Consider the following 27,561-nt stretch of genomic DNA (forward strand, 5'->3'; position numbering starts at 1 on the left):
ACAGGTAAAACTAGGGTTAACTGGAACAACCTGCAGTGCCATTGTTGGAAGGGAATGACACTGTGGACTCTTCTAATTTTAGGCTGTGGGCCAGTGTAAGATAAGCAAACCTCATAAGGGCAAGAGTCTTACCAGGAACATAAATATGCTTTTTAAAAAATATCAAATATTTTGAAGAGCCAAGATCTTGCCCCAAATTGTATAAAGTATATAGAAAAAGAAGGAGGGTAAAAAGAAAGTTAAATGGGTTGAACTGATATACTAGTGCATGACTCTACTTTGAAAAGCCCACTTTGAGACACAGTGGTGAAAAGTTTGAACTGCTCTAATCAATTGTCCATGAATTCATGACATAATGGGTATAAAACATTTTAGGTAATGAGGGGGAATCTAGTCTAAAGTATTTCAGCATCACATGAAGATATAGAGACAAACACAAACAGATACTAAAAGGGAGAGTAAAGAATAATAATGAATGCAAAAAAGGAACCTACTGTGCTATCAAAGGACAAAATGAAACTTGTAAGATTCTACTTTTTCTAGAAACTAAGAGGAATTGAAAATGCTAAGAGAGGCTTCTGGAAAAAGGATATTAGCTCAACTATACAAGTGAGTGAAAAAAAAACAAATTATATATATGAATGACAGTAATGCAAAAAAATGAACAGACCCAAGAAATAGTAGCAGAAAGTTGAGTCTGTGATAGAGATGTAGCATCTTTTACACTTCTGTGGATTTAGATTCTACCATTCATGCTATGTGTTTAAAATTACAGCCGTTGATATGCTGTGAGAGGTACAATGTCCTTTTGTGGTTTTTAGTGGCCCTTCACAATGGGTAGGATAAGACACGTGAGCATCCCAGAGAGGCAAATGCTATATTTTCATTCCATTGTCATTTATCAAAATGCTTTGGCCAAGGCTGCAGAAAGGAACAACTCCATGTAGACACGTGGGAAAATAATTAGGAAGTAAATGTAGGAATAGGTGCTAATTGGAATAGTCTTCCCTATTTCCAATCAGTAAAAGACCTTGGGAAGATTTTGGAAAGGTCTTTGAAGCCATCAACCTAATGTACATTAAAAAGGTAAATTAGATACTCTAGTATTAGTGAAGGAGTCAGTTCTAAGTTAAGGAATTACTATGGTTGGTTGAGCACTCATTATATCATTCTGAAATATTCCCTGTAGTTCTGATCTGTAGCCTACAACAATAATACTGTTGGGTGATTAGAAATATAAGTGGGGTTATTTAGTTTTGAAAGGAATGTGAAGAAATGTGATAGAGATGCACAGCCTATAATAACAGATGATATAGAGCAGAAGCTCTTAGATTTTTTTCCTCTGGCAAAGATAATTTTTGGCATCTGACTAAATTTATAAACCTCTGCCATTTTATTCTTAAATTTCGTCTTTGTCTCAAAGCCAGTGGGATTTTATTTTAAACCCTTACACAGTCTCTCACTTATTATTGCTTTATTTCTGTTACACTGAGTATGTCATATAGTTCAATATGCTGTCTTCAGCCAGAAGTTAGAAAAGGAACAGCAGGAGAAGAGAAAATACAAGAACTTTGGAGTCAGGCAGACCTGGGTTTAAATTTTACCTTCACCATTTATTGTGTGACTTTAAGCAGGTTAGTTAACTTGTTTAATTCCTTGTTTTTCATCTCTAAAACGGGGATTTTTATCACAAATGGTACAGGCTTTTTATGAACATGAAATAAGATGATGTGTCAGAAGTGCCAAGACAGTGCTTGGTACATGGTTTTCTTTTGTTTTGTCTTTTCTTCTTCTTCTTTTTTTTTTTTTTTTTTTTTTTGAGACGGAGTCTCGTTCTGTTGCCCAGGCTGGAGTGCAGTGGCGCGATCTCCGCTCATTGCAAGCTCTGCGTCCCAGGTTCAACCTGTTCTCTGCCTCAGCCTCCCGAGTAGCTGGGATTACAGGCGCCCACCACCACGCCCAGCTAATTTTTGTGTTTTTAGTAGAGATGGGGTGTCACCATGTTGGCCATGCTGGTCTTGAACTCCTGACCCTGTGATCCACCCGCCTTGGCTCCCAAAGTGCTGGGATTACAGGCGTGAGCCACTGCACCTGGCCTGTTTTTTCTTTTACCTGTGTCTGGAAACAAGTTCAGATAGTTTTCTTATTACTCACTCTACTCTTCCTGCTGAGGTGCCCATACTTGCAAGTACCTTCAGTTTTTTCAGAAAATTCCCTTCCACTTCTGTTTGTAACTCTCTACCCAAGGGACTGTGCCTTTCTCTTTTACCCCTGCAGGGTCATATGCACCTTTAGTAGTTCTACATACTCTCTTTGTAAAGCAAAAAACAAAAGGCCAGACCCAAAAAGAAATAACATTAAGAATAACATCTACATTGCTAGGAAGAAATGTAGTTTTAACTGATAAATATTTAAGTCTTTGCTAATATTTTCAGTCCTTGCAGGTGCTTATGGAGAATGTGAAGCAAATGATCCCCAATTTTAGGTAAAGATAGGTATTTTTAAAAAATACCGAGTCCTAGGAAGCTGTGAATGGTTTCCAAGAATTCTAATTACCTGTCTCTGCCAGAGAACTCTTTGACACACTGGATCTCTGAAATTAGTTTCATTGCAGTTTTTACTCTGTCCCAACAAAGGTTGCTTTCCTGGAATAAGTGATACTTCATTGCTTACCTTTCACTTGAAGAGCTGCAGATTGGCTACAAATCTGTTTAAAATACACCAGTGCATGGAGCATTCTCTTTGTCTGTGTCAGTAAAAATGTATTGAGTGGGGATGTTTGGCTTGGTAAAGACTAAGGCAGACAGACATATATTCTAGTACATGAATGGTGGCAAGTTTAAACAAAGTAGTAGATATTTACAATTTTAAAAGTCAGATAAAAATAGAAGTTTTATAATAGATAATAATCTCTACTCTCTGACTCATCTAATTTGACTGATGCCTCTTTTGTCAACTTTCTCCCATCTGCCTTCCATCTTCCAGGGATTTGTTGAAATTTCTTAATCATTAAGGGCTCTTGACTCCTCTACTATTCTCTTCCCTGTTTGGGGGAGTCATGATGTTTTACTTGTTTATTATCACAGTGTTTCTCTCAGGGAGTGTGTGGAAGGAAGAGAGAGATATATGTTGTCTTCCTTGACCTGGGTTCCTCATTCCAAATTTAGTTCAGAAAGTGGTGGTTTTCCTTTATGTAAATAAATACACACACACACACACACACACACACACACAGTTACTCTGTGTTTATGCCAGGGAAATCGTGGTGTCTCTGCCTTTTTGGAGCTTAGAGTCTAGAGTGGGGATCTAGATAAACATTTGCATACAGTGCTGTGAGAGGGGTCTTAGAGGGTGTCACTAGGATTGTTTTCTTTGGTTAAGTCAACTGGTTTCAGAACTGGAAATAAGAATGCCTAAGTTTATTACTGTGAGTCTCAAAATTCCTTTGGCTTCCTCATTGCCTAAACTTTCCTCCTCCCATTATAACACATCTACCATTATAGCCCAGCTTTCTTCATAGCTGTTCCTTCAGAACAATGGAGGCTTACTTCTGGTGTTTGACTTTTCTCTTGCCTGAGTTCCCATCATGTTCTAGCCTCCCAGAGCTGGGCTGATAGCTGGACTGCTTTCCTTTTGTGTTTCTCTCTCTTGTTTCCCAGAGCTTATAAAGTTTTTGGGGCCCATTTTATACTTAAAGTGTGTAATTTATTGTTCATTCTGGCTCTTGTTCTGTTTCACCTCTTTAGGTCATTTGGCCTTGAACTCTCTTCACTGTCATAATTTTTAACACTGACCTAATCAGTTGGGAGAATTTCAGATCCAAGACTTGTGTTAAGAATTTGAATACAGCCAGGAGAGTCAGGGAGCAGGTGAGGCTAAGTTGCTACCCAGCACTTTCTTTGTGGTGATTGAGTAATAGGTCAGTTGAGGATTTTTGCTTCCCCTCTCATGGGCCGTTTACTAAGACCACCAATTCTGCAATTGTTAAGAAATCATGGGATCCCTCCGGTGGTGCTCATTTCTTGGGTGATGCCACTTCCACAGCAGTATTTTTTTCCTAAAAGTATGCTTTCCTTTTAACTTCAGTGTAGCAGAACAAGCCCTATCAGTGGAGCAGTCACTAGAAATATGCAAAATATTAATCAGGTCCTAGTTGTTAGAGCTTAAATAATGATAATCATTTAAAAGATGACTTCACCCACCTCCAAGTTTATACTCTTAACATCAGCTGGAGATTTTCAGTCTAACAAACATCTCAAGTGATGAAAACCCTTAGGTCACAGTGAAAGACTCTGGCATAGAACATTCGTTTATAACCTGAGGATTGTCTCCACATAGATCTTGAGAGAGAATGTCTTGTCCTCAATGGTGAAGCGGCATGGTATAGTTGGAATAGCAAGGCTGTAGAATTGGATTGACTTAGGCTTAAAACCTCCTGTCTCAGTTATAAGCTGTGTGACCTTGGCAAGTTTCGGAACCCCTCTGAACCTCTATTTACTGTAATGTGCAAATAAGAAAATCTGTCTCAGAGTTGTAAAAATAAAGTGAAATACATGGCATATGGAAGGCGATGAGTGGATATTTACAAACCAACTTCATAACCTGACTTAGCTATAAAAGAAAACATTTAGCTAAGATACTTCTGGCTGTAATAGTTCTTGATTCTGTGATTTTATTTGTATAAAATTAATAAAATATATATTTTAAAGATAACTATATAACTGCAAAGTTCTTGGTTATCATGAATTACTGCTTGCTGAATCCCCTTTGCTGGATATGCCAATTTAGAGAACCAGTGGAGAAGGCATTATACCAGATAGTGCTTGTAGTTCTCTAATCTAAGTCTGTTTCATTATTTCAGTCTTCCCAGACTCTCCTGGTGCTTATGAAGCTGAGTCACCACCCCCACCTCCTCCTCCGTCTCCACCTCTTGAACCAGTGCCAAAGACTGAGCCTGAACCTCCTTCTGTCAAGGTAAAATTATACTGGGATTCTTGCATATGCATGTATCCTTTATGTCTTAAGGACCTACAACCACTTTGCTAAATCAGTTCCCTTGCTGTATACTTCACAAATGCCAGTAGATGGCTCTTGTCTCATTCTGCTCTCCTACAGGTTGTACAGAATGGGTGTTCCTCCATTCTCACCTGAAGGGAGATTTCGCTAGCGGGTATAGTCTCAAGAACGTTGCAGAGGTGGAACCTGGGAGCTGTTCTGTATTCATGACCTTCAGCATCTCTGCTGTGCTGTACACCTCCTGTTAGAGTGGTGCAAAAAGAGATCCCCCTGCATCAGAGCAACATGTGAAAGACAGGGGAACAGACAACTTAAACACATTTGCTGCCCTTCAGAAGCAATTCTGGAAAAGGGCTGGATGGGAAAACTGTCAGCCAAAGGGGAAATACAGCTCGGAACGCTCTTCAGCTGCATCTTTTTTACATCTATTAGTGTAGATAATGAAGAGTTGAAAAAATAGTTGCTGACAATTTTTTTTTTCCTTTGTGGCTGTTAGTTTTTCTTAATTCATTGTGCATCATTTAAATCTTACGCTGATTTCCTCATTAGCTGAAGAGAAAATGAGATGAAAGAGACCAGTGGAGATAAAAGGAAGTTGGTATTAGTAATACCTATTTGAGACTAAATTAGATAGGTGTAATGTTGAAGTGTCAAGGCTGGCCAGGCATGTTGGCTTACACCTGTAATCCCAGCACTTTGGAAGGCTGAGGTGGGCAGAATGCCTGAGTCCAGGAGTTTGAGACCTGGGCAACACAGGGAGACCTTGTCTCTACTTTAAAAATATCTGGGCATGGTGGCACATGCTCTTTAGTTTCAGCTACTTGGGAGGCTGAGGCGGGATGATCATTTGAGCCCAGGAGTTGGACTACTGCCATGAGTTATGATTGCACTTCTGCACTACAGCCTGGGCAACAGAGCAAGACCTTGTCTCTAAAAAACAAACCAAAAAAAAAAAAAAGAAAACAAGAAATGTGAAGGCTGACATAGCAAGTATCTACAGCAAGGGCATATGCCACAGAAACCCCTGGTGTGGTTTAGGGGCCATCCCTGTGTGCTCCCATAATATCTGCCTCAGCCCTCCATTGAAGCCTTCACCACATCATATTGCAGTGGTCTGTTTCCTTATCTGTCTCCTCCACTAAGGTCCTTATCCTACTTTTTAACCATGTCACCTGCACTACCCAGCAAAAGCTTATTGACTGAATGAACAGAACACAGTTCTTTCTTCAGCATGCTACTTTCCTTCTTATGAACAATGAAATATCAAGCCTGTGTATATAGCGAGCGTAACTTGTCTATGTGATGGGGTTGGTTCTCTAAAACTAATGTAGAGTTTCTCTTTCAACTTTTTATCATAATGGAGTACTGGAGAATGATTAGTATAGATTTAAAAGCTTTTGTTGTTTTTCTGTATAACATAATTAATCAGCTTAACATTATATCCTCTGATCTTTTAGAGCTCAAGTGGAGAAAACAAAAGAAAACGAAAACGCGTACTAAAATCTAAAACTTACGTGGATGAGGAAGGCTGCATAGGTAAGGCAAATATTTGGCTCCAAATCCGGAGAGAGTCTCTTATTACCGTAGAGGCACCATAATCTCTTTTAGAACAGGTACATCTCAAACTTTTTTTTTTTTTTTTTTGAGACGGAGTCTCGCTCTGTCGCCCAGGCTGGAGTGCAGTGGCCGGATCTCAGCTTACTGCAAGCTCCGCCTCCTGGGTTTACGCCATTCTCCTGCCTCAGCCTCCTGTGTAGCTGGGACTACAGGCGCCCGCCACCTCGCCCGGCTAGTTTTTTGTATTTTTTAGTAGAGACGGGGTTTCACCGTGTTAGCCAGGATGGTCTTGATCTCCTGACCTCATGATCCACCCGTCTCGGCCTCCCAAAGTGCTGGGATTACAGGCTTGAGCCACCGCGCCCTCAAACTTTAATTTACATATGAATCATCCCCAAGTGCTACCGATGCTGTTTGTCTATGGCATACACTTTGTGTAGCAGAGTGTAAGTCAGAACACCTAGGTTCTTGTTTAAGTCATACACTATAAAAATAAGCACTGAGATGTTGGCTAAAAGTTATGTTGTCTCTGGTGAAGAGTTTCTTATCTGTGGAATATCCATTTTGCCTAAATGTGTGGTTGTTACGAAGATTCAGGTGGCATAAATATGTCTAAAAACAAGATGGAAACCACAGTATGGGCTTAAGATGTTATCATAGACATTGAGAAGCATTTTTTTTTTCCTAGAATGTTTGTTTTTATAAATTTGAACAGTGGAAAATTAGCTACAGATGATTAGACTGTATCAAGAGTCATTTTTGGTATTTGGTTCCATTTGTTCTTCAGAAGGGAATGACTCATCCAGATTACTTCCTTTATGTTTCCTATTTGTAAGCCATGTTAGGTAAAAGCATGTGCTTGTTATGAAGGCCTAGGGAGAAATTAGAGTTCAGGCTTTGAGTCACTGGCTGGTTCTTCAGCCATGTTTTAGCTTCTTCTGCCCTTTCCATAATCAAACCAGACTTCTGTGGAGCTTTTAAGATTTAGCACTTGAGGTTTGCTGGGATGCTCATATCCTGGTACTGTATTTTTGTGTTTGAAAAGAGTTGTGGGTTTAGGCTTTTACCTTTGTTAGTTGGATAGCCCATGGTTGTCATTTTGCCTTTTGTGGCACCTGCCACAGCTTGGATGTTCAGAGAAGGTTATTTTTTCCTGTTCTTGATTTTTTTTTTTTCTTCTAGTTCAAACTTGTTTTTAAAAGATTGGCTCTGAAGAATCAACCTTTCCTGGTTCTTAAAACTAGTGAGGACATTTTGTCATCTGTGTTCCCTGTCCCACTGTTCCCAACCTCCCAGTCCTCTGAAAAGGCCTCTGCCATTTTAATTGTAGCATGCGATTGGGGAGTAAAATTCTTTACATGTGGAAATTCTGTCTTTTCAGTGCCAAATTTCTTGTGAACCTGTGAATTCTGGACTTTGAATGGGTTTTTTTCTTTCTTTCTTTCTTTCTTCTTTTTTTTTTTTTTTTTGGCTTTCAGTCTTTTAATAGTTGCCATTTTCAAGCCTCTTGGTTTGGCCGTGGGTGATAATATATGTATTTACTGTTGACTTTCTTAATTCAACAGTATATTTTTTAAATTTAGGAGGACAAAAGCATTGGTGCCAGTTTTTTCCTCCTCTTTCTGCCCCAAAGAAAAAAGTCAAATGTCTTTGTGAGAGTTCATTGGGAATTTGTGGGTAATTATTTATTGCTTTGTTTAAAACATAGTACTCGAGTTTTGGCCAGGTGTGTGATGTGGACTTTTTTGCACTCCTGTCTCCAGACAGAACTGTTAAGAGCCTTGGATGCAACAGTGAAAACTGTGCTCACATTGCACCTTTTTTTTTTTTTTTTTTTTTAAGGTTTTTGGTCCAAGCTCAACCTAATGAATCTTGGCTTTGGTTACCAACAAAGGAGTTCTGCTTTCCTCTCTCTGCTCAGACTGTTCCAAATGTACCAGCATAGGGGGTTTGCCCTGTTCTGTGCTGAATCAAATTTGTTCTGTGGGTTTAGAAAACTCATCTTTCCCTCTTTGTGAGTTTGCAGCAGAAACTGGGGAGTTGGGTCCCTGAGATAAGTTTGGAGTAGACTCCTGGACAAGGGGATGGGTTTCTAAGAGCAAAGCAGTTAAGTGGAAAAGAAATCTGATGTTACCCACAAAAAACAGGTTTGTTTCTTTTTTTTAATGGCAACCCAGAAAAGTGGCATGTTGTTCAGCTAAAACAAAGGCCCCATATGTTTAATGGAGGCGTCCTTTTTCCTGGGGTTTGAGGTAGCTACAGCTTTGAATATAGAAATATTCCTTTTAGCTCTTATAGTATACTGAATATGCTGCTAAAGAAATTTTGTTGGTGCTGCCCTGTTTTTTAACTCCCCCAAGCAATGTGTTACACAAAATTGGCAATGAGACAGCCATTGGTTTCGTTAATAAGTAATGAAATAATGAGCTAATTGATGCTGAAGTGTAATGTTGTAGATACGCTGCCATTTGAATATAGAATATAGCTTATGAAGGAGCAAAGTCTTATACCACCAACTAGTAGAAAGTCATTTCCTTTCTGTATCTGTAGATGGCTCTTCAGACTTTTCTAATTTAAGATATTGAATAAATAACAGCTCGTAATTTTGTCCCATTAATTCAGTTACATAATGCTTTTGAAGATGCATGTGAGACGGAGGTGGTGTTCTAGGGTCTAATTGCTGAACGAATAGGTATGCCGTGGGAATTCTCTAATTATCTTAGAGCAACATTTCTCAAACTTTGCCGACTATGTGCATTACTTGGAGATCTTGCTAAAATTGAAATTCTGCATCAGTAGGCCAGGAGTGGGAACTAGAGTACATTCCTAATAAGCTCATGGGAGATTCCATTGCCTCTGGTGTGTGGAGCACAATTTGAGTAGTAAGGCCTTTCAGAATACTTAGTATAATACTATCTAAAGTTTATTAGTATTGTTTAGCCTCTGAGTGAAAATCAAAGTGAATTCTGGGCTCTTACAAAATTAAAGACAAACTCTGGGAACTCTCTGGAAAGGGATTGTTGATTATGCAGCCTTAATGGGATTAGCTGGATAAGAGAGAAGGAGTGCTCCAGTGGCAATTGCACTTCAACATTTAAAACAGGGAAGGAAAGAACATTAATTCCCAGAGTGTGGTCCCCAGACCGGCAGCATCAGCATTTTCTGGGAGGATGTTAGAGAAGCAAATTCTCAGTTCCACCCCAGATCTGCTGAATCTGAAACTTGGGAAACAGAGTCTGGCAATCTATGTTTTAACCAGCCCTCCAGGTGGTTCTGATGCATAGTAAAGTTTGAGATGATATCTTAAGTAGCAGAGTAGGTATTAGGATACAGAATCATTTGATTCCAAAGCTTATGCCTCTAGAACAATTTGATATATTTTATTAGAAAGAATTATCAATAAGAGCTTGAGACTGTCATTGTTCTTTAATGGAAAAAAAAAAACTTTAATCATTTGAGCATTTAATATGCATATTAGGTTACACTTTTCAGCTAAGAACGAGCTCTTTTCCTTCAATGTTTCTCTATCACTTGCTGCAACCAGGAAGGCTGAGAAAGAATTTAGATAGTATTGGTTATGCAGCTGCCACAGCTCTCTCAAATTACAGAAAGGTGGCGTGCTGTTTCTTGTGGTTGGTGTATGTGTTGCAGTAGTGTGGATCCTCGGTTATGTGACATCATGGCTGGAAGCCACTATCTCTGCCTGTGCCCTTTAGGTCTTGCTCATAATGACTGCTTACTGGTATAGTTCTTTTCCAAGTTTCCCTTGGGAAAGGTTCAGTGAGTTTTAATAGCAGGGGAAAGGCAATTTTATGCCTTTGGCTGATAGAGAGTAAGAAAACTGGTAACTTTGTTTCTCATTTTATCACTGTCATTCCTTAAAACTAACAAGTGTGTCATCTGATAGCATTTGCTTGAGATAGTTAACTTTCGTTTTATAGACTACTACTAAATCTTGGGTTAATTTGGAGCCATTAAGAACTAAGAACCAAACAGTTGAGTAACTAATCTTCAATTCTCTGTACCTAGGATGTGCAGAGAGTGGGTGGCATCAGGATAGAGCTAGACAGGAGGGTCCACGGTGAGCTTGGCTAGACAGAATGGAGGCAGGCAGATAGGCCAGCGGTTTAAGACCAATAATGGGAATAGGCAGGCATTGTAGGTCAGAGAGATGAGACTTAAGAAGCCAGTCAAAGCATGGAGTTAGAAGTAAGTGTTTGAGATATAGACAATTCAGATATAGAGTTCAGGAAGTTAGCTAACATAGGCCAGGACCCAAATAAAGGATTTAGGCAATTCACTGATAAAGGGCCATTTAAAGGCATGGGATATAGCAGTGAGGGAGAAAAGTGAATGTTAATTCTAAGCATCAAATAGAGGCAGTGTGAGCTCAGGATTCCACATACTTGCTACCTTAGGCTAGATCTGATCTCCCAGTGGGAGAAAGATTCAGTCCTAAGTAAGCATATTTGCCTTGATCAGAGAGTCTGAAATGATTGGGGTTAGCAAGACATCCCATTTTCTTGATAGAGTAAATGATTCAACCCACCCATGTTCCATTTTTTTCTCATCCTACCAGTGACTGAAAAAGTCTACGAGAGTGAATCCTGCACAGATAGTGAAGAGGAGCTTAAGATGAAGACATCCTCAGTACACAGACCCCCTACCATGACTGTGAAAAAAGAACCCAAAGAGGAACGAAAGGGCCTCAAGAAAGGGACTGCTGCTCTGGGCAAAGCCAACAGACAGGTGTCCATTACTGGCTTCTTCCAGAGGAAATAAACTGCCATCTCTGGTAGATCAGAGACTTGAAGTGGTCAAGGGAGAAGACCAAGAAATGTGCTCCTCACTTACTATGTAAGTTCATCTAGATCTCCACCTCACTTGTATCAAAAGACTGTTCTTTCATCCTGTGAGGTTTATACTATTTCTGGTTTTTAACCAAAAGGAAATCATCTGGAAGCAGGAGGCAAAAAGCTGTTACCTTCTAATGACATTTAAAAAGCACAATCTTTGACCTGTCCAGGAGAAGGATTTACTCCAAAATTATACTGGAACAGTTTTCAGAATTCTCACTGAAGCCGTTTAGTGGCTAATCCACTGTTCCCCACTTGCCTTATGCCCTGGTCTGCATATGGCACAGGAATTATTCCTTCTTGTTCCTCTGTATTCTGAGAATTCATGTGGGTATTTCTTATCCTTACATTCTGCTGGATGTGTTTACCCCTCTTGTCTTCCTCCAGTACCACACTTCTGTCCCCTAACCTCCTGAGGCTGTTCTCTGTAAGTCTTTTAAGTCTTGGTTGGACTAAAGGCTGAAGTGAAAATCTCCCTGTAATCCTCTTCCTCCATTATGCAGTATACGGACACCTGGCTACAGACCAGGACATGGCTTGTGTTCTGTTCCTTTCACAAAAGCTCTCTGGGACCTTCACTCTCAATTAGTGGTTAGGGAAAAGCCTCAGGCAGAACACAAATAGAAATTTAATGATGTGTTCAACTCCACCAGAAATTACCTCGAGTCAGCATTGACGATATTGGAGGAGCTGCCGTGCTGCTGACATGGGGTGTGCTTTATGCTGCTCTTTTTGGTTTGTTGATCCCCCTCCCCCACTCTCAGTACCTAGAGAGTGAAACCTGTACAATGAGATAAAGACTAAAAAGAGAAATCCCTTCCTATATACAGTGTACTACATTTACATAAAATTTCTTCTTTTTAAGAAAACAGAATATTCAAAAACAGCACTTTTCCAGGAAGTTAGTGAGGAAGATAAGGCACACATTTATGCATGGATGTTGCTCCTTTGTATTTTTAGCTCCCCTATTTGCTTAAAAGTAGAGGCTCCCCAAGAGAGGATGGAGAGGGAGAGACTGAATTGTTAGTAGTCTAAACAGCAAAGAAAACATTTTTATTAGTTACTTATGGAAAATCATCTATTACAATGATAACCTTCAAGCGACTTCCATTATGGCTGGACAGGCGGTGAGCTCAGTGGATTGCAGTGGTGTGCTGGTGATTTTGCAGTGAGCTCTGCGGAAGGGGTCACGCTCAGCTGCTGATGTGTCTCACACGTAGCAGACGTATCTGACCGGCTTCTTCCGCCTCAGGCTGGTGTGTGTCGTAAGTGATGCAATCAGCTGTCTTCTCTTTAAGGTTGGGATTGTGCTGACCTTGGGATGAACATGAGCTTCTTTAGCAACCAAGCATGAACTTGATTAAGACCAGAAGTGTGGGAGATGAGTCCTGGCATTATGTCTAGGGCTAAAGCAGTGGCTTTGTATAGCAAGCTGTATAGCAAGGTTGACATACTCCAAAACCCTTTCTTTTTAAAATGAAAAAGGATAGAGAGAAGGATGGAAAGCCTGGACTTAAACCATTAGAAAAAACTTCTGGAGAGAAATCCCTTTTAAACAGTTATTTTTGTCATTGCCTCTGGTCATTTGTCTAAATAGGAATGGAAAATTAAAAGTAACAATCCAATCTTTTTTCTAAAAATTATGCTGGGGTCTCGACTAAAACAATTTGAATTGGAAAATTCTGGTGCTGGTTGGAGTTCCAACTTTCAAGGGATAATACAAATCCTATGATCTCTATGCCCAATATGCTGCCTCAACTTGAGCTGCTGCAAGGCTTAGTAAGTATTGAGTGGTGAGGGTTTTTTTTTTCTTTTTACATAATACCATGTTAACCACATGAGTTAAATAAATTTGAGAAGTTTTAAGACAGTGCTTCAAACTGAGTATCTGATGAGTCTTATTTGACGGATGGTAACAGTGTTGCAATTATTTAAACTCTGAATGGGAAGAAGGCTAGTTTTCAGTTGATACTGTTAAAACTGCATACCTATAGTCTGAGATGAACAAGTTATTTGCTGCCTTCATCATTTTTTCAGCCCTGGGGAAATCTTAGTTTCAGCGAACCTCATTGTTTAGTTCATCTATAAGAAAATCTAGCACATTGTATTAGTTTGGCTTCATCACTTGCTAGCCGTATGACCTTGGGCAAGTTTCACAGCCTCAAGTTCTTTATCAAAATAAATGAATTACCAAGGGTTGTCAAGACTAAAGTCAAGTGTATGTAGCATGAATTCGGTACATGATGGTAGTCACATACGCGCTCTACAAATGGTGGCTTCCTTTCTGATGTCGTAAGTGATGTAATCAGCTAGCAACTTACTGAAATGTTATCAGTTATACGGCCCAGGTGGTGTATTCTTCAGTCATTCTGGCTGTACATGTGGTAAAAAGGGGAAGATAGTTGTCCTATTTCATGAAAGGTTTAAAGAGAGTAGATATTTTCCTATTGAAGGAATTACAGATGGCTCTATTTACTGTTCATTTATTGTATATCTACTATGTGTCAAGCCCATGACCTGGGGACTAGAGGATATAATAGAAACAGTAGAATTTGGCACTTGATCCTCACGATGTAGTGGAAGGGAAAGCCAGTAAAACGAAATGACAATGCCATATGTGAGTCCAATGTACAGGTCCTCCAAGAATTCCTAGGAGGATAGGTATCAAGGCAGTCTTCCTGGAGGAGAGGAAAGCAAGCAGTTCTTTGAATGATGAGCAGGATTTCACCAGGCAAAGAGGAATGGAAACTATTTTCTAGGCAGAGGAGCATGGCTTTTGGGAGAGGTGGCCGGTAGAACTTGAGAATAGGGAGGAAAGTGTATTCAGAAATGAAGTTGGGGTCTTGCTAAGCAGTTTGGATTTGATTTGTAGATAATGGGGGCCAACTGAAGAAATTTAAGAAGAGTGACAGAAGTTGGTTCTCAGTTAAGAGTGACAGCCAATATTTACTTTGATTTTGTATCCATGATAGTATTTCTACCCTTGCATATGCACATTGTGTCTTAAAATTCTAGCAGATTAAAGAAAACTATCTTGGTTAAAACAAGGCTGCTTAATTCTGGCAGTCAGCATAGACAAATGCAGTGTTTCCCTTGTCTTCCCCTGTCACTGTAGATTTCTGTAGCAGAATCAGTTTTTTAAAGTGATTTCAAAAGCTGGTGTTTCTTCTTTGACACTCTCAGTGATGAGCCTCCACTCACCTCCCTGGAAAAAACTGGGAATTTGGGGGCAGAGGGGCTGGTAAACGAGTGAAACAGTTGTCTTATTCCTTTTCTATCTTTGTTTCTTTAAGAAGACATTAGTTATTATACAGGAGAGAGCTGAAGAGAAGGGCCATATAAGGAAAGTAAATAGTTTCTCCAGGACATGAGTAGAATGAGTGCCTAATAATGTATTTGCCAGAAACGTACTCTGTGTCAAGACTCGTTTTGGTAAACTTGTCTCCTTTCATTGGTTCCAGGATCTCAGTATGCTGTAATGCAGCTTTTACCACCATGAAACATTCTGGGACTGCCTCGTTTTGCTGTGAGAAGGCAGTATTGCTTTCTGAGTTATTGCCCTGGCAGCTCTGTAAATTAGCCCATGCTGTCACCATGCCCTCTCTGAAGGGCACATTGTACCCAAATGACTGCATTTAGGATTGACTCTTACCACTCCCTGCTGCATGACACTTCTCTCCACTTGTATCTGTGTCCAGTTTTTTGTGTTCTTAAGTGCAGACCACCCACAGATTGCCACCCAGGCTCTTTAGCCAGAGAAACTTGGTAAGGCTTCTGATCCAATATTTTTCCATTGGATCAGAATCCACCTTAACTCTACAATTCCCCTTCTACTTCAAACCCTTAATGTTTTCTAAACACCCACTCCCCTTAATTTTTCTCATTTTCTCTTTCCAGATTCCATGTTTCTTGAGGTTTCACCTTGGCTCCCCATACCTTCATTTTTAATAATCAAAGCTCTTCATGGCTAGTTCTTCAGCTTCATTCTTTTGGTGTTTTAGGCTTTCTCAAGGCTTTTCATGGCATGTCTTTTACCAGACTGCTCTTGAAGAATGGAAAAACTACTTTGTTTAGTGTCTGTTTGTGATCAGTCAGATCCAAAGCATAAAGCAGTTATTGGAAGCTAGTTATGTTTAGTCCTGGATAAAATATTTCGGGGATTGTAAGAGCCCAGAAGTTACCATTTTGGAGTGACAAGACAAACATACTAAACAGCATTTAGCATTTGAGACAATGCTTAGATGAGTGATAGACATGGGACTTAATAATTTAGGAACAAATTAGGATAATCATTATGGGCAAAATGTTATATTCCTATGCAAAGAACAATAAAAGATTTAAAGAAACAGGCTGAGGTAGGCTCACCATTTTACTGGGTGTTATTCAACTATTTGAACTTCAGTTGCCATTTATGTATTCATGGTGTAAGTAAACCATGATTTAGTGAATCTTTAATTAATGGAGTTATTTCTGTTGTGCTTTAAGCATGAGAGTATCGACGAGAAAGCAAGCAGTTACCAGGAATTACTTCAAAGGGCAGTTTATACAATATAAAGTCTGTATAGGCTCCACTCAGTTTTGTACACACTCAACAATTTTGACCTACTAGGGAGGCCGGATGCCATGATGGAAACAACACAGACTTGGAGACAGAGGCTGCTGGATGCAAACCCTGTCTGAGGCACTGACCTTAAGCAAAGTATGCATCCTCTCTGAACTTGTTTCCTCATCTTTCAAAATGAGCTACCCACCTACCTTAAAGGGTTGTTTTAGGGCGTTAATGAAATAATGCATGGGCAGTCGCCAGTATTTTGACACGTACTAAACTAATACAAAGCAGAGTAACTCACATTTACCTCTTTTTTTTTTTTTTTTTTTTTTTTGAGACAGAGTCTCGCTCTGTCGCCCGGGCTAGAGTGCAGTGGCCGGATCTCAGCTCACTGCAAGCTCCGCCTCCCGGGTTTACGCCATTCTCCTGCCTCAGCCTCCCGAATAGCTGGGACTACAGGCGCCCGCCACCTCGCCCGGCTAGTTTTTTGTATTTTTTTAGTAGAGACGGGGTTTCACCGTGTTAGCCAGGATGGTCTCGATCTCCTGACCTCGTGATCTGCCCGCCTCAGCCTCCCAGAGTGCTGGGATTACAGGCTTGAGCCACCGCCTGTACCTCTTTTAATCCTCAGCCCTGTGAGATAGGTAGTTTTATTCCCATTTTGCACATGAGAAAATGGCGGCAAAGAGGTTAAGTAACCTGCCCAAAGTAGAGCCACGATATAAATCATGACAATTTGGCTTCATTGCCCTCAGTCTTAACCGCTGTCCTATATCGTCTCTTGGCTATATATTAGTTCACACTTCCATACCGCCAAGTGACGATTGATGGGTTTTTTTTGTTTTTGTTTTTTGTTTGTTTTTTAAGACAGAGTCTCGCTCTGTCACCCAGGCTGGAGTGCAGTGGCACAATGTCGGCTCACTGCAACGTCCTCTTCCCAGCTTCAAGTGATTCTCTACAACCTCCGCTTCCCAGGTTCAAGCGATTCTCCTGCCTCAGCCTCCCCAGTAGCTGGGACTACAGGCGCATGCCACCACACCTGGCTAATTTTTGTGTTTTTAGTAGAGATGGGGTTTCACCATGTTGGCCAGGCTGGTCTCGAACTCCTGACCCCAGCTGATCTGCCTGCCTCGGCCTCCTGATGTTCATTTTTATAAGTGAAAGTGCAGCTGGTTGTTCAGATCCCAGATTGTCAAATTTGAAGGCAATCTTAATGCTTATCTAAATCAACCTCTCATCTGAAGTCTGCATCTTCTCTACAGCATCCCTGCCAAGTGGTCTTGAATCTATAAACAAAGATTCAATTATGTTCAGTATACCATACTTAACTAAATTACAAAGTTAGATAAGTAGGCTAATAAATGTTAAGAAGAATTTAAAGAGAGACTGGACTAAAATTAAGTTTTCCAATTACTTTTAGATCACCAGGAAACTTCCAAATAGAGCATACTGCCATAAGCAGTCCATTTAATTGGTTTCAGTTTAAGTTGAGAACATTGTTTTCCTTGAAACAGTTTGTCTGATTCTTGGCCTTGCCTCTGACTTAACATTTGTAAGAAAATCAAGAGGACATTTGGCATTTGTGCCCTATTTAAGCCATGCTGCAGGTTCATAGGTTGAAAGTGGTCCTGGGGTGCTTGCAAGTGAGTTAGGTCAGGGTGGTGTTCTCCATTTTGAATGTCAAAACCTTGTTTTCCTAGGATACTTGGTTTCAAGCTTATCTGGTATGTGAAGATTATATAAACATAGCATAATGATGGTACAGTGCATTGGTCTCCAACCTGTTTGGGACCGATTTTTCCATGGCCGGATAGCGGAGATGGTTTTGGGATGAAACTGTTCCACCTCAGATGATCAGGCATTAGTTTGATTCGCATACGGAGCACACAACCTAGATCCTTGCATGTGCAGTTCACACTAGGGTTTGCGCTCCTGTGAGCATCTAATGCTGCAGTTGATCTGACAGGAGGCAGAGCTCAGGCAGTAATGCTCTTTGCCCACCTGCTGCTCACCTCCTGCTGTGCAACTAGGTTTCTAGCAGGCCACGGACCAGTACCAGTCCACAGCCGGGGGTTGGGGACCCCTGGTGTACTTTTTAAAGTTCTGTCCTGGAATGGGATATACAGAAGGCAGAACCATTTTCCTGCAAACCATAAAACCTGATTGGAGTGTTTTCCCTTGTCCCTCTTAGTTGTGTTCTATATGTATTTGTATGGTGCTTTACTGTATCTTACTCCATCCTTATGATAACCTGCAAGGTCTTTCTCTCCCACATTTTGCAGAAAACAAGCCCAGGGAGTTGAGCTAGTATGGCCAGCATCATACAGTGAGAAAGTGAACCAGGGCTGGAACCTAGGTCTTGAGACTTTGCGTCTTCAGACTCTGCGTCATGTGACTTTCCCGCAGTATAGCAACCCCTAAGAAGAATATATGGGTCCACTTATAAATGTGGCTTGAGTCATTCAATGCTTACTTATTTGACCAACAACTATGGTGGCTACTCTGGATTCAAGAAAAGTACGTGACAAGTTCTCTGACTTCCTGGGACTGACCATCTGTTGGGAAGGCAAAAAAACATGTACATATTTGTACATTTCGCAGAGTTTTGACTGAAAGTTTACTATGTACTCAGCACTGGTGCATTAAATACTGGGGATACAAAGATGAATTTCTTGCCCTTGATACATTTACTATCTGGTGAGGAGAGAGACAGACAAATATGCTATAATTATATTATAATAATATTTATGAGTGCTTACCATGGGCCCAAATTTTTGGAGATATTTAATACACTTTCTCTAATCCTCACAATACTTTATTTACACATGAAGACAGGAAGGTTCAGAGAGTTTAAATGATTTGCCTAATAAGTGGCAAAGGTGAGACATGTCTCTGTTTAATAATTTATAATGAAAAGTTAGAGAAACTAGTATATTTGAATGCTTGTGATTAGCAAACCTGCATGGAAGTCAACTTCCCTTCGGGTGGATCAAAAGGAGCAAAATGAATTAGACCTTTACAATTGTCATTCTCAGGTAGGTGTGATCTTGCCAGTGAGTCTGAGTCTTTTGGCTACGATCTTCAGCTCGTATCTCCACATAAGGAAACACACACCAGTGGACTATATGTTAGGCTAGAGATGAAGGCTTTCTCCCCTCTGGTTGGTGTTCTAGCTGGCCTGGGGAGAGGGCCACAGTTTGAACTCTAGTCCTTCTGACTTGAAGTCTATATTCTGACTACTGTACCATGTCCTTCCGCCTGTGTAAAGGAGGTGTGTGTTCATAGGTCAGTGTGGACCCAAGAAAGGGTTGCCTATGACTGCCTGAGGGATTAAGGGAAGATTCACAGAGGAGGAGGTGCTTAAACAGGTCTTGAGAAAAATAGGAGTTTGCCAGATGGAAAGTGAGAAGGGCATTCCAGGCAGAAGGAACAGGACATACAAAGGCATGGACACACGAGAAAGCACAGACTGTTTAGAGAGTCGTAAGTGGTTTAGTGAGAGGCAGACTGGTTGGCTATGAGGCCATATAAGTAGGCAGAGGCCAGCTCACAGAGGTCTTTGCTAAGTAGTTTAGACCTTGCACTATAGGCAATAGGAAGCCACTGAATTTTAACATGTCAGATTTGTACATTAGAAAAATCAGCTTTAGTAGCCTGAATAATTACTGGTATAAAGTAGATCATAAGTAAGAGCCAAATGGAACCTGCATCTCAAGTTAGAACAAGCAGAGGAAAATAATTTGAAGTTAGATCTAGTTTTGTTTTAGGCAGATGACTCCTTTGATCCCCTTGGAAACTCAGGAGAGGAGAGTATTAGGAGTGACTTCAAATGTGGAATGATTAGCCTTTTGCTAGGTCGTCTCATGCTTGGAAATTCTCTGGCTCTTGCCTGAGCCATGGTCCTAGTTAAACCATGGAGATGGGATTGGTTCCACGGTTTCACCAAGGATTCATGTAGGCCATTCTCTGACGCACATACACTGATTCAGACCTGGAACTGACGGCATCTCCCTGGAATTCTTTGGGTCAAAAATGACCCATAGTCCTAGACTAATGAACTGAATTCATCCCAAATCTTACTATACACCTATTCTATGCCAGATGCTTTCATATACTTTATATCATTTGATCCTTAACAACTTTGTGAGATGTAGGTATCAGCCCAATTTGATGAATTAGCACATTCAATGGTAGAGAGGCTGTCCAACTAGTACATGGTAGAGCTGGGATTTGAGAGGCACACAGAGTATCCTATTGTCATCCATTCTTAGTGTAAGTTTTTTTCCAGTGGTGTGAAGTGTAGTAAACATTCTTGCATATCATAAGTGACATCCATATTAGACATTGAATGACCATTATACTTAGGAATGTACCAATGATTTAGTTCTTTTCTAGCAGTAAGTTTTGCTGTGAACTCCAAAGGTCACCCCTAAAATACAGGAACAGCTATCCTGAAGCTCCTGCATGAAACGCCCCACTCTTAGAATTGTGCATAGTTCATAATATGTGTTATGTGTCTTCCCAGCCTGTACACTTTAGAAGCAGCAAAGCAGCCAGAGACAGTTGCTTTCTAGCCACGTGCGGTGGCTCATGCCTGTAATCCCAGCACTTTGGGAGACTGAGGCAGGTGATCACTTGAGTCCAGGAGTTCGAGACCAGCCTGGCCAACGTGGTGAAACCCCATCTTTATTTATTTGAGAGAGAGAGAGACTTATATTTTGGAAAGTGAGAGATATATATATATATTTTTGGAAAGTGTACTCTGGCTGCAGTTGGAGAGCAGACTGTCTCACTTTTTGGTGTTGTAGAAAGTCCTTGGACTTTAGAGTTGGGCAAACTGGAGTTCATGCCCTTTTACCATCAGTGTGACTCCCAGAAAAAGCCACTGAATTTCTCTGAGCCTCAGTCTGCCCATCTGTAAGATGAAGCTTGTATCTACCTCAAGGTTATAGTGAGGATTAGAGATAACAAATGTAAAGTGCCCAGTTTATAATGGTTGGACTTTTATTGTTTCAGAGTAATGCTTTGGGCTTTAATCTTACCTGTGTGAGAAAAATGAGTTGTCATACTTTGTTAATTTTTTTGTCAACAAACCTTTATTGGAGTGCCTACTTCGTGTTGTAGACAATACATTAGATTGTCAAAACTGAGGTTCTAACAAAGTGAGGAGGGAGGGCTAATGGACCCAGTGTTTCTTTGCGGTTCTGCTCACCTGTCAAATTCCTGACTCCCCTTTGCCCCACCAGCACCCATACCTTTCAGGTGGGCTGCGTGTCATTCTATGTGCTACACAGCACATCCTTGTTTCAACAATATTTCTACTTGAAGTTGTTTAGAGAAAAGCGAATGGTCTGAGTGTGCATTCTATTTCCTCAAGTACAGACATCAGAGAATGCTGTTTATTAATGAGAAAATAAACAAAACAGATATTTAGCAGCAAAGAAGCCTCTCCCAGTGATGTATGGGGTGCTTGGGCTATAGTCATGCCTGCAGTTTGAGCCCATCTGTTTTCTCTGTTCACCTCCTGAGCACTGTCCCCTTGTGGTTTGCATCATTCCCTAAGCCCAGCCAACTCCAGCCCTCTTCAGTCCACTCATTCAATAGCTGTCTTATTTAAACACACACACACTCTCTCTCCCTCTCTCTCTCTCTCTCTCTCTCTCTCTCTCTTTGGGTGCCAGATGTGAAGTTTCAAGGCAGCAGAGGCCTGGCTGGCTAGTGCCATGACACCTGCTTTAGCAGGCAAGCCAGTCAGCTGCTGCTTCTGATGATATTGGCTCTTCTTCATGGACAGCGTGAGGGTTTCACCCCACCAAGTGCACACACAGGCAGCTGAGGGAGCCTCATAAATTATGGTTTTGTTTGTTTACTTCGGTCAGACAGCGTGGTGTAGTGGAAAGAGCCCTGCACTTGGACGCAGAAAGCACGGGTTTGAGTGCTTGGTGGTTATGTGCTTTCTGCCTACAGGGCACCTCTTCATAGCACTTATCACTAGCTCTGCTAATTGTGTATCTGTTTATCTGCTTATTGGCTATCTCCTCCACCACAGTATAAGTTCTAGGAAGTTAGGGACTGTCTTAGTCTATCATTCTATGTCCAGTACCTAGGACAGTACCTAGAACATAGTAGGCTCTTAGAAAATACTTATTGAATGAATTAATGAATTATAAAACTGCCTCTTCTACTCACTGGCCATGTGATTGTGGGAAAGTCATTCTCTTCTCTGGGTTTTATCTTCTCTTTCAGTTTTATCAACTCAAATGAAAGCATTAGGTCTCTATCCCTGATGCTGTAAGAGTTTAAGAATTCATTCATTTAACAAATTACCTTGTGTCTCCGTAGGGGTTATTGCCAAGCCCTAAAGCTACACAGTCATGAACAAGGCAGAAACAGAATGTGCCCTCAGGGAGTTTTGAAAGAGAGAGACAACCAAATAAATAATCGCATGAACAATTATGTAATGACCATTGTGATAAGCCTTATAAAAGGATCTGTACAGGTCACTAGGAGAAAAACCACATATGAGGGCCATGTTGGGGGTTGTCATGATATTTAAGTCAGACTTTACAGATAAGTAGTTGACCAGGCAAAGATGGTACAGTTTTTCAGGGAGAGGGAAGAGCGTTTGTGAAAGTCCAGGGTGGACATGTGGCTGTAGCATGGTGACCAACAGGGAGGTCATGCCAGGATCAGGCTAGAGAGGGAGGCTGGGCCAGATGGTTCAGAACCTTGTGGGCTATGGTAAGGATTTTGTCATGTCTAAAGACAAAGGGAAGTCATTGAAAACAATTCCTGTCATTACAAAGGTTTTACTAGTACATACAGAGGGGAAAGCTGAACTCAGCATTACATGGCTGTCAGAGGTAGGTAGAGCACATAGTACCTCCATTTTGTAGCTGAGGAAATAGGCCCCAGGGATGATAGGTAACTTACCAAGACCACTAGGCAAGTCAGTGGTAGAACTTGATCTCTAAAATTTTAGTCTACTTCTCTCAATACTATATCACATTACAAAGTTGAGAGGGTTTTCTTTCCCTTCACATACTCTAGATGGCCACATTTTAGACCTAAATGCCTTGTAATAACAGCTCTCATCTGCAAATTGAATGTCTCATAAGCAATTTTTAAGCAACTCTGTTAGCAACAAATCCCTCCAGAGCATTATGCTTGCATTTTGGGTAACTACAACCATATCTTTGATGCCCATTTTAGATTATTGTTAGGATAGAGTGTTAGGAATAGAATTACTGTGTCAAAGGATATCAATTTTAAGAAACTTTTCATACATATTGCCAACTTGCCTTCCCAAAGGTTGCTTATCATCATCAGTATATGATAGTGGCTTTCTCAGTGCTTCAGGTAATAGAGACCAACTCTAATTTAAGCAAAACTGAATAGAGCTTACTTTCTAATCATACATATTTTGTTCACTTAGTGACAGGAAACTCAAGCAGGCTTTGGCAATTTGAATTGAGGAAGAAGATGAAGCTATAGAGATAGTGCCCAAAGGAGGCAGAAAACTCCCCAAGGCATTGTTCATTGTGAAGAAGCAGACAACGTAGACATTAAAGACAGGAAAGTGAAGGCAAACTCTATTGTATTCTACTAAAGGAAGAATCTTTAGCATTGTGACATTTCTGCTAAAAGTAACTCCAACTTTGAAAAGCCCTTCCTCTGGCTTGCTAGAAAACTAATTGGAGTTTGTTGCTATGCTTGCCCTTGCCCCACCGGAGGTTGTCATGGACCCAGCTTTGGGCAGCACAATATGTCATGATTTACAGGTTGTTCAGATGCTCTCCCGAATAAGAATGACGATCTGTGAGAAAATGAAGCTGGAGCCCAGCATCAGAAGTCTAGTTTTATAAGCATCTGTGCTATGCTGTCAGTAGTGTGATGTGTTTGCCATTTTATTATGTAGCTAAGCAGAACATGTGCTTTATCTTTGGGATGCTAAAGGAGATGAATGGACTTCAAAAATACCTTCAATTTTTGGACCTGCATATTTACTGTTTTGGTTGTTTCCTTCTGGTGTTTCATATATATTAGGGTGGTGCAGAAGTTATTGCAGTTTTTGCAATACGTTGGCAAAAACTACAATTACTTTTGCACCAACCTAATATTTCACATCATAATATTCAGTAGTGAGGATCTTATTTTACTGCCATTCCCATTCCTTTTCATTTAGAAACAGAATGAAGTTGTATTTCAAATACCTAAGAGAGATACACACACACACACACGTACGTAGTGTGGTCCATAACATAAGTAGAAATAAAATACTTGACAAAACTAACACAAAGGATGGGAGGAGGGAGTATGGAAGTATAGTTTACTCTTCTTCTTATGTTATACTTGAGGTGGTATATTATTTTTAAATTAATAACTTTAAATAATTTAACTGTTTTAAGTTAAATATACATATTGTAAACCTGAGAGCAACCACTGAAAACAACAATGTAACTCAAAAGTATAGTTAATAAGCCAATAATGGAGATGAAGTGGAATACTAAAATTACCAATGAATGTTAGAAAAGAAGGAAAAAAGGAAAAAGAATAGATGAGACAAATAGAAAGCAATAAAAAGACATTAGACTTAACCGTATCAACATCAAATGTAAATGGAATGAACACTTCAATTAAAAGGCAGAAACTATCAGGCTAGATTTTTTTTTTCTGTAAATAGATACACATATGCTGTGTGCTAGTCTGTTCTTGCGTTGCTGTAAAGAAATACCTAAGACTGAGTAATTTACAAGGAAAGAGGTTTAATTGTCTCATGGTTCTGCAGGCTGTACAGGCATGGCGCCAGCATCAGCCTAGCTTCTGGGGAGGCCTCAGGGAGCTTTTACTCATGGCAGAAGGTAAAGCAGGAACAGGCATGTCACATGGCCAGAACAGGAGCAAGAGAAAGAAGGGGAGGGGAGATGCCACACACTTTTGCTCAACCAGATCTCATGAGGACTTACTTTTGGGAGGACATCACCAAACCATGAGTGATCCCCCCAGATGACTCAGATACCTCCCACCAGCCCCGACCTCCAAGATGAGGGATCACATTTCAACATGAGGTTTTGAGGGGACAACATCCAAACTATATCATGCTGTTTACAAGAAAGCATGTTAAACATAAAGATGCAGATAGGTTAAAAGTACTAGGACAGAAAAAGACCATGCATACATAAATCATAAGAAACCTGGAGTGGCTACATTAATATCACATGAAGTAGACTTTAGAACAAGGAATATTACCAGATGTAAAGAGACGTAATAAGAGAATCAAGAAGATATAATACTCGTAAATGTGCACACACTTAATAACATGAAATAAAACTGACAGAACTAAAAACAAGTAGATAAATGTAATTTAGGGGAATGTGGAATGATGAGGCAGGACTTCTGGAATGACAGAGTAAGTAGCTCAGAAAATCCTCTTTAAAAAGAAATTGTCAAGAACAAAATTGATTAAAGGCTGACAACAAATTGAGAAGCATTTATTCATGAAAAACTACTGACCCTCAGGTTAAAATAGTGGGAGTCTGTGGTGTTTTAACCTGGGGCTGCTTGCAACCCACCTCCTCTCCTCTGCTCCCCACCAGCTTGGTCACCATAGTAATTGTGCTACAAGGAAAGATATCACGAAAACCTGCAGCTTTGCTGTGGGAAGGGGCTCACTTGATTTGAAGCAGAATTTGAAAAACTGCACGCCCAGGGGTATTGAAAGAAATAATAGCAGTCTCAGTGACAGACTAACAAACAAAAAACAAGCAAGACCAACAATTCAGCTAGCCTGAAGTTGAGGTCCTGGTGGGAGCAAGCAAGGGACCAGGGAGATAATGGGAATGAGAGCCATAGTGACCCTCAATAAGCTGCCACATATCCCTAGCAAAGCACATGGGCAGGAGAGACCAAAGAGTGCCTTAGCTATCCACATACACCTGGTAGAACTTGAGGCCATGAACATAGAGGAAATGTGAGAGTGCCCAACAGAAAGGAAATGCTATGAAATATGCAGAGAAACAGGAACATGTAACATACTGGCGGGAAATAAAATGATATGCAAGACTTGAAAAACTTTATCAATCAACTTGACCTAATTGATATTTACAGAACACAGTACTCAACTGCAGAATGCCTGTTCTTTTCAAGCGTGCATAGCAGACAAACCATGGGGATTTTTACAATATTCAACACCTATATTTGACCAAAAAAAAAAAAAAAGAAACACCACTTTTCAAAAAGTAGGAATAGAAGAAAACATCCTCAACCCGCTAAATGGAATATACAAAACACTAAATACCATATATCATACTTTGTGATGAAATATTGAAACTTTCTAAGTTTGGAAACAAGGCAGAGATGTCTGGTATCAGTTCATGCAGTATTATTATGTGACTGGAGGTTTCAGCAAAAGCAGTAAGATGAGAAAAGTAAGTCATACAGATTGAAAGGAAGGCATAAAACTATTTTCAAAGAAAAAAGTAATCTACAAAACAAAAATCTAGGGCTAATGTGTGAATTTAGTAAAGTGACAGGATACGAGGTCAATAGACAATATAGATTCAATTCTTTTGTATACCAGCAATAAGTAATTGTAAAATTAAAATAACATTTAAAATGCCATTTATAATAGTGTCAAGAACATAAAACAGGGATAAATTTAATGAAATATGTTCAAGATCTCTACACTTAAAAACTAAAACAGTGATGACAAAAACTAGGTTATTTGAAGTTTTTCTTCTTTCTTGATGTAGATACTTATAGCTATAAAATTTCCTCTTAGTACGGCTTTTGCTGTATCCCATAGGTTTTGTATGTTGTGTTTCCATTATCATTTGTTTCAAGAAATTTTTCAGCCAGGCTAGATGACTCACACCTGTAATCCCAGCACTTTGGGAGGCCGAGGCAGATGGATCACGAGGTCAGAAGTTCGAGACCAGCCTGTCCAAAATGGTGAAACCCCGTCTCTACTAAAAATGCAAAAATTAGCCGGGCATGGTGGTGTGCGCCTGTAATGCCAGCTACTCAGAAGGCTGAGTCAGGAGAATCGCTTGAACCCGGGAGGCAGAGGTTGCAGTGAGCCAAGATCGCACCATTGCACTCCAGTCTGGGTGACAGAATGAGACTCCGTCTCAAAAAAAAAAAGAAATTTTTCAATTCTTTATTTCTTCATTGACCCACTGGTCATTCAGGAGCATGTAGTTTAATTTCCATGTGTTTGTATAGCTTCCAGAATTTCTCTTGTTATTGATTTCTAGTTTTATTCCATTGTGGTCAAAGAAGATGTTTGATAATATTTCAGGGATTTTTTTTTTTTTTTTTTAAGGTTATAAGACTTGTTTTGTATGTATGTCTGTCCTTGAAAATGATCCATGTGCTGAGGAGAAGAATATGTATTCTGGAGCCACTGGATGAAATGTTCTCTAAATAACTATTAGGTCAATTTATTCTGTAGTTCAGGTTAAGTCTGAGGTTTCTTTGTTGATTTTCTGTGTAGGAAATCTGTCCAGTGCTAAAAGTAGGGTGTTGAAGTCTCCAGCTATTATTGCACTGGGGTCTATCTCTCTCTCTCTTTAGCTCTAATAA

The 27,561-nt window shown here is 40.2% G+C and overlaps 1 protein-coding gene across 1 annotated transcript in view; it reads left to right on the forward strand.

Annotated features, from left to right (window-relative positions):
* The window catches only part of POLD3 (DNA polymerase delta 3, accessory subunit), a 58,689-nt gene extending 39,264 nt beyond the window's left edge, over positions 1-19,425 (forward strand). Inside the window, exons 10-12 of the mRNA XM_008020140.3 lie at positions 4,862-4,974; positions 6,474-6,552; positions 11,153-19,425. Coding sequence (XP_008018331.2) covers positions 4,862-4,974; positions 6,474-6,552; positions 11,153-11,355 — 395 coding nt within the window. The 3' untranslated portion in view covers positions 11,356-19,425. The remainder of the gene's footprint in view (positions 1-4,861; positions 4,975-6,473; positions 6,553-11,152) is intronic.
* The last annotated feature ends 8,136 nt before the right edge of the window (positions 19,426-27,561 follow it).

Source organism: Chlorocebus sabaeus, chromosome 1 (assembly GCF_047675955.1).
Source record: "Chlorocebus sabaeus isolate Y175 chromosome 1, mChlSab1.0.hap1, whole genome shotgun sequence".
Lineage (NCBI taxonomy): Eukaryota > Metazoa > Chordata > Mammalia > Primates > Cercopithecidae > Chlorocebus > Chlorocebus sabaeus.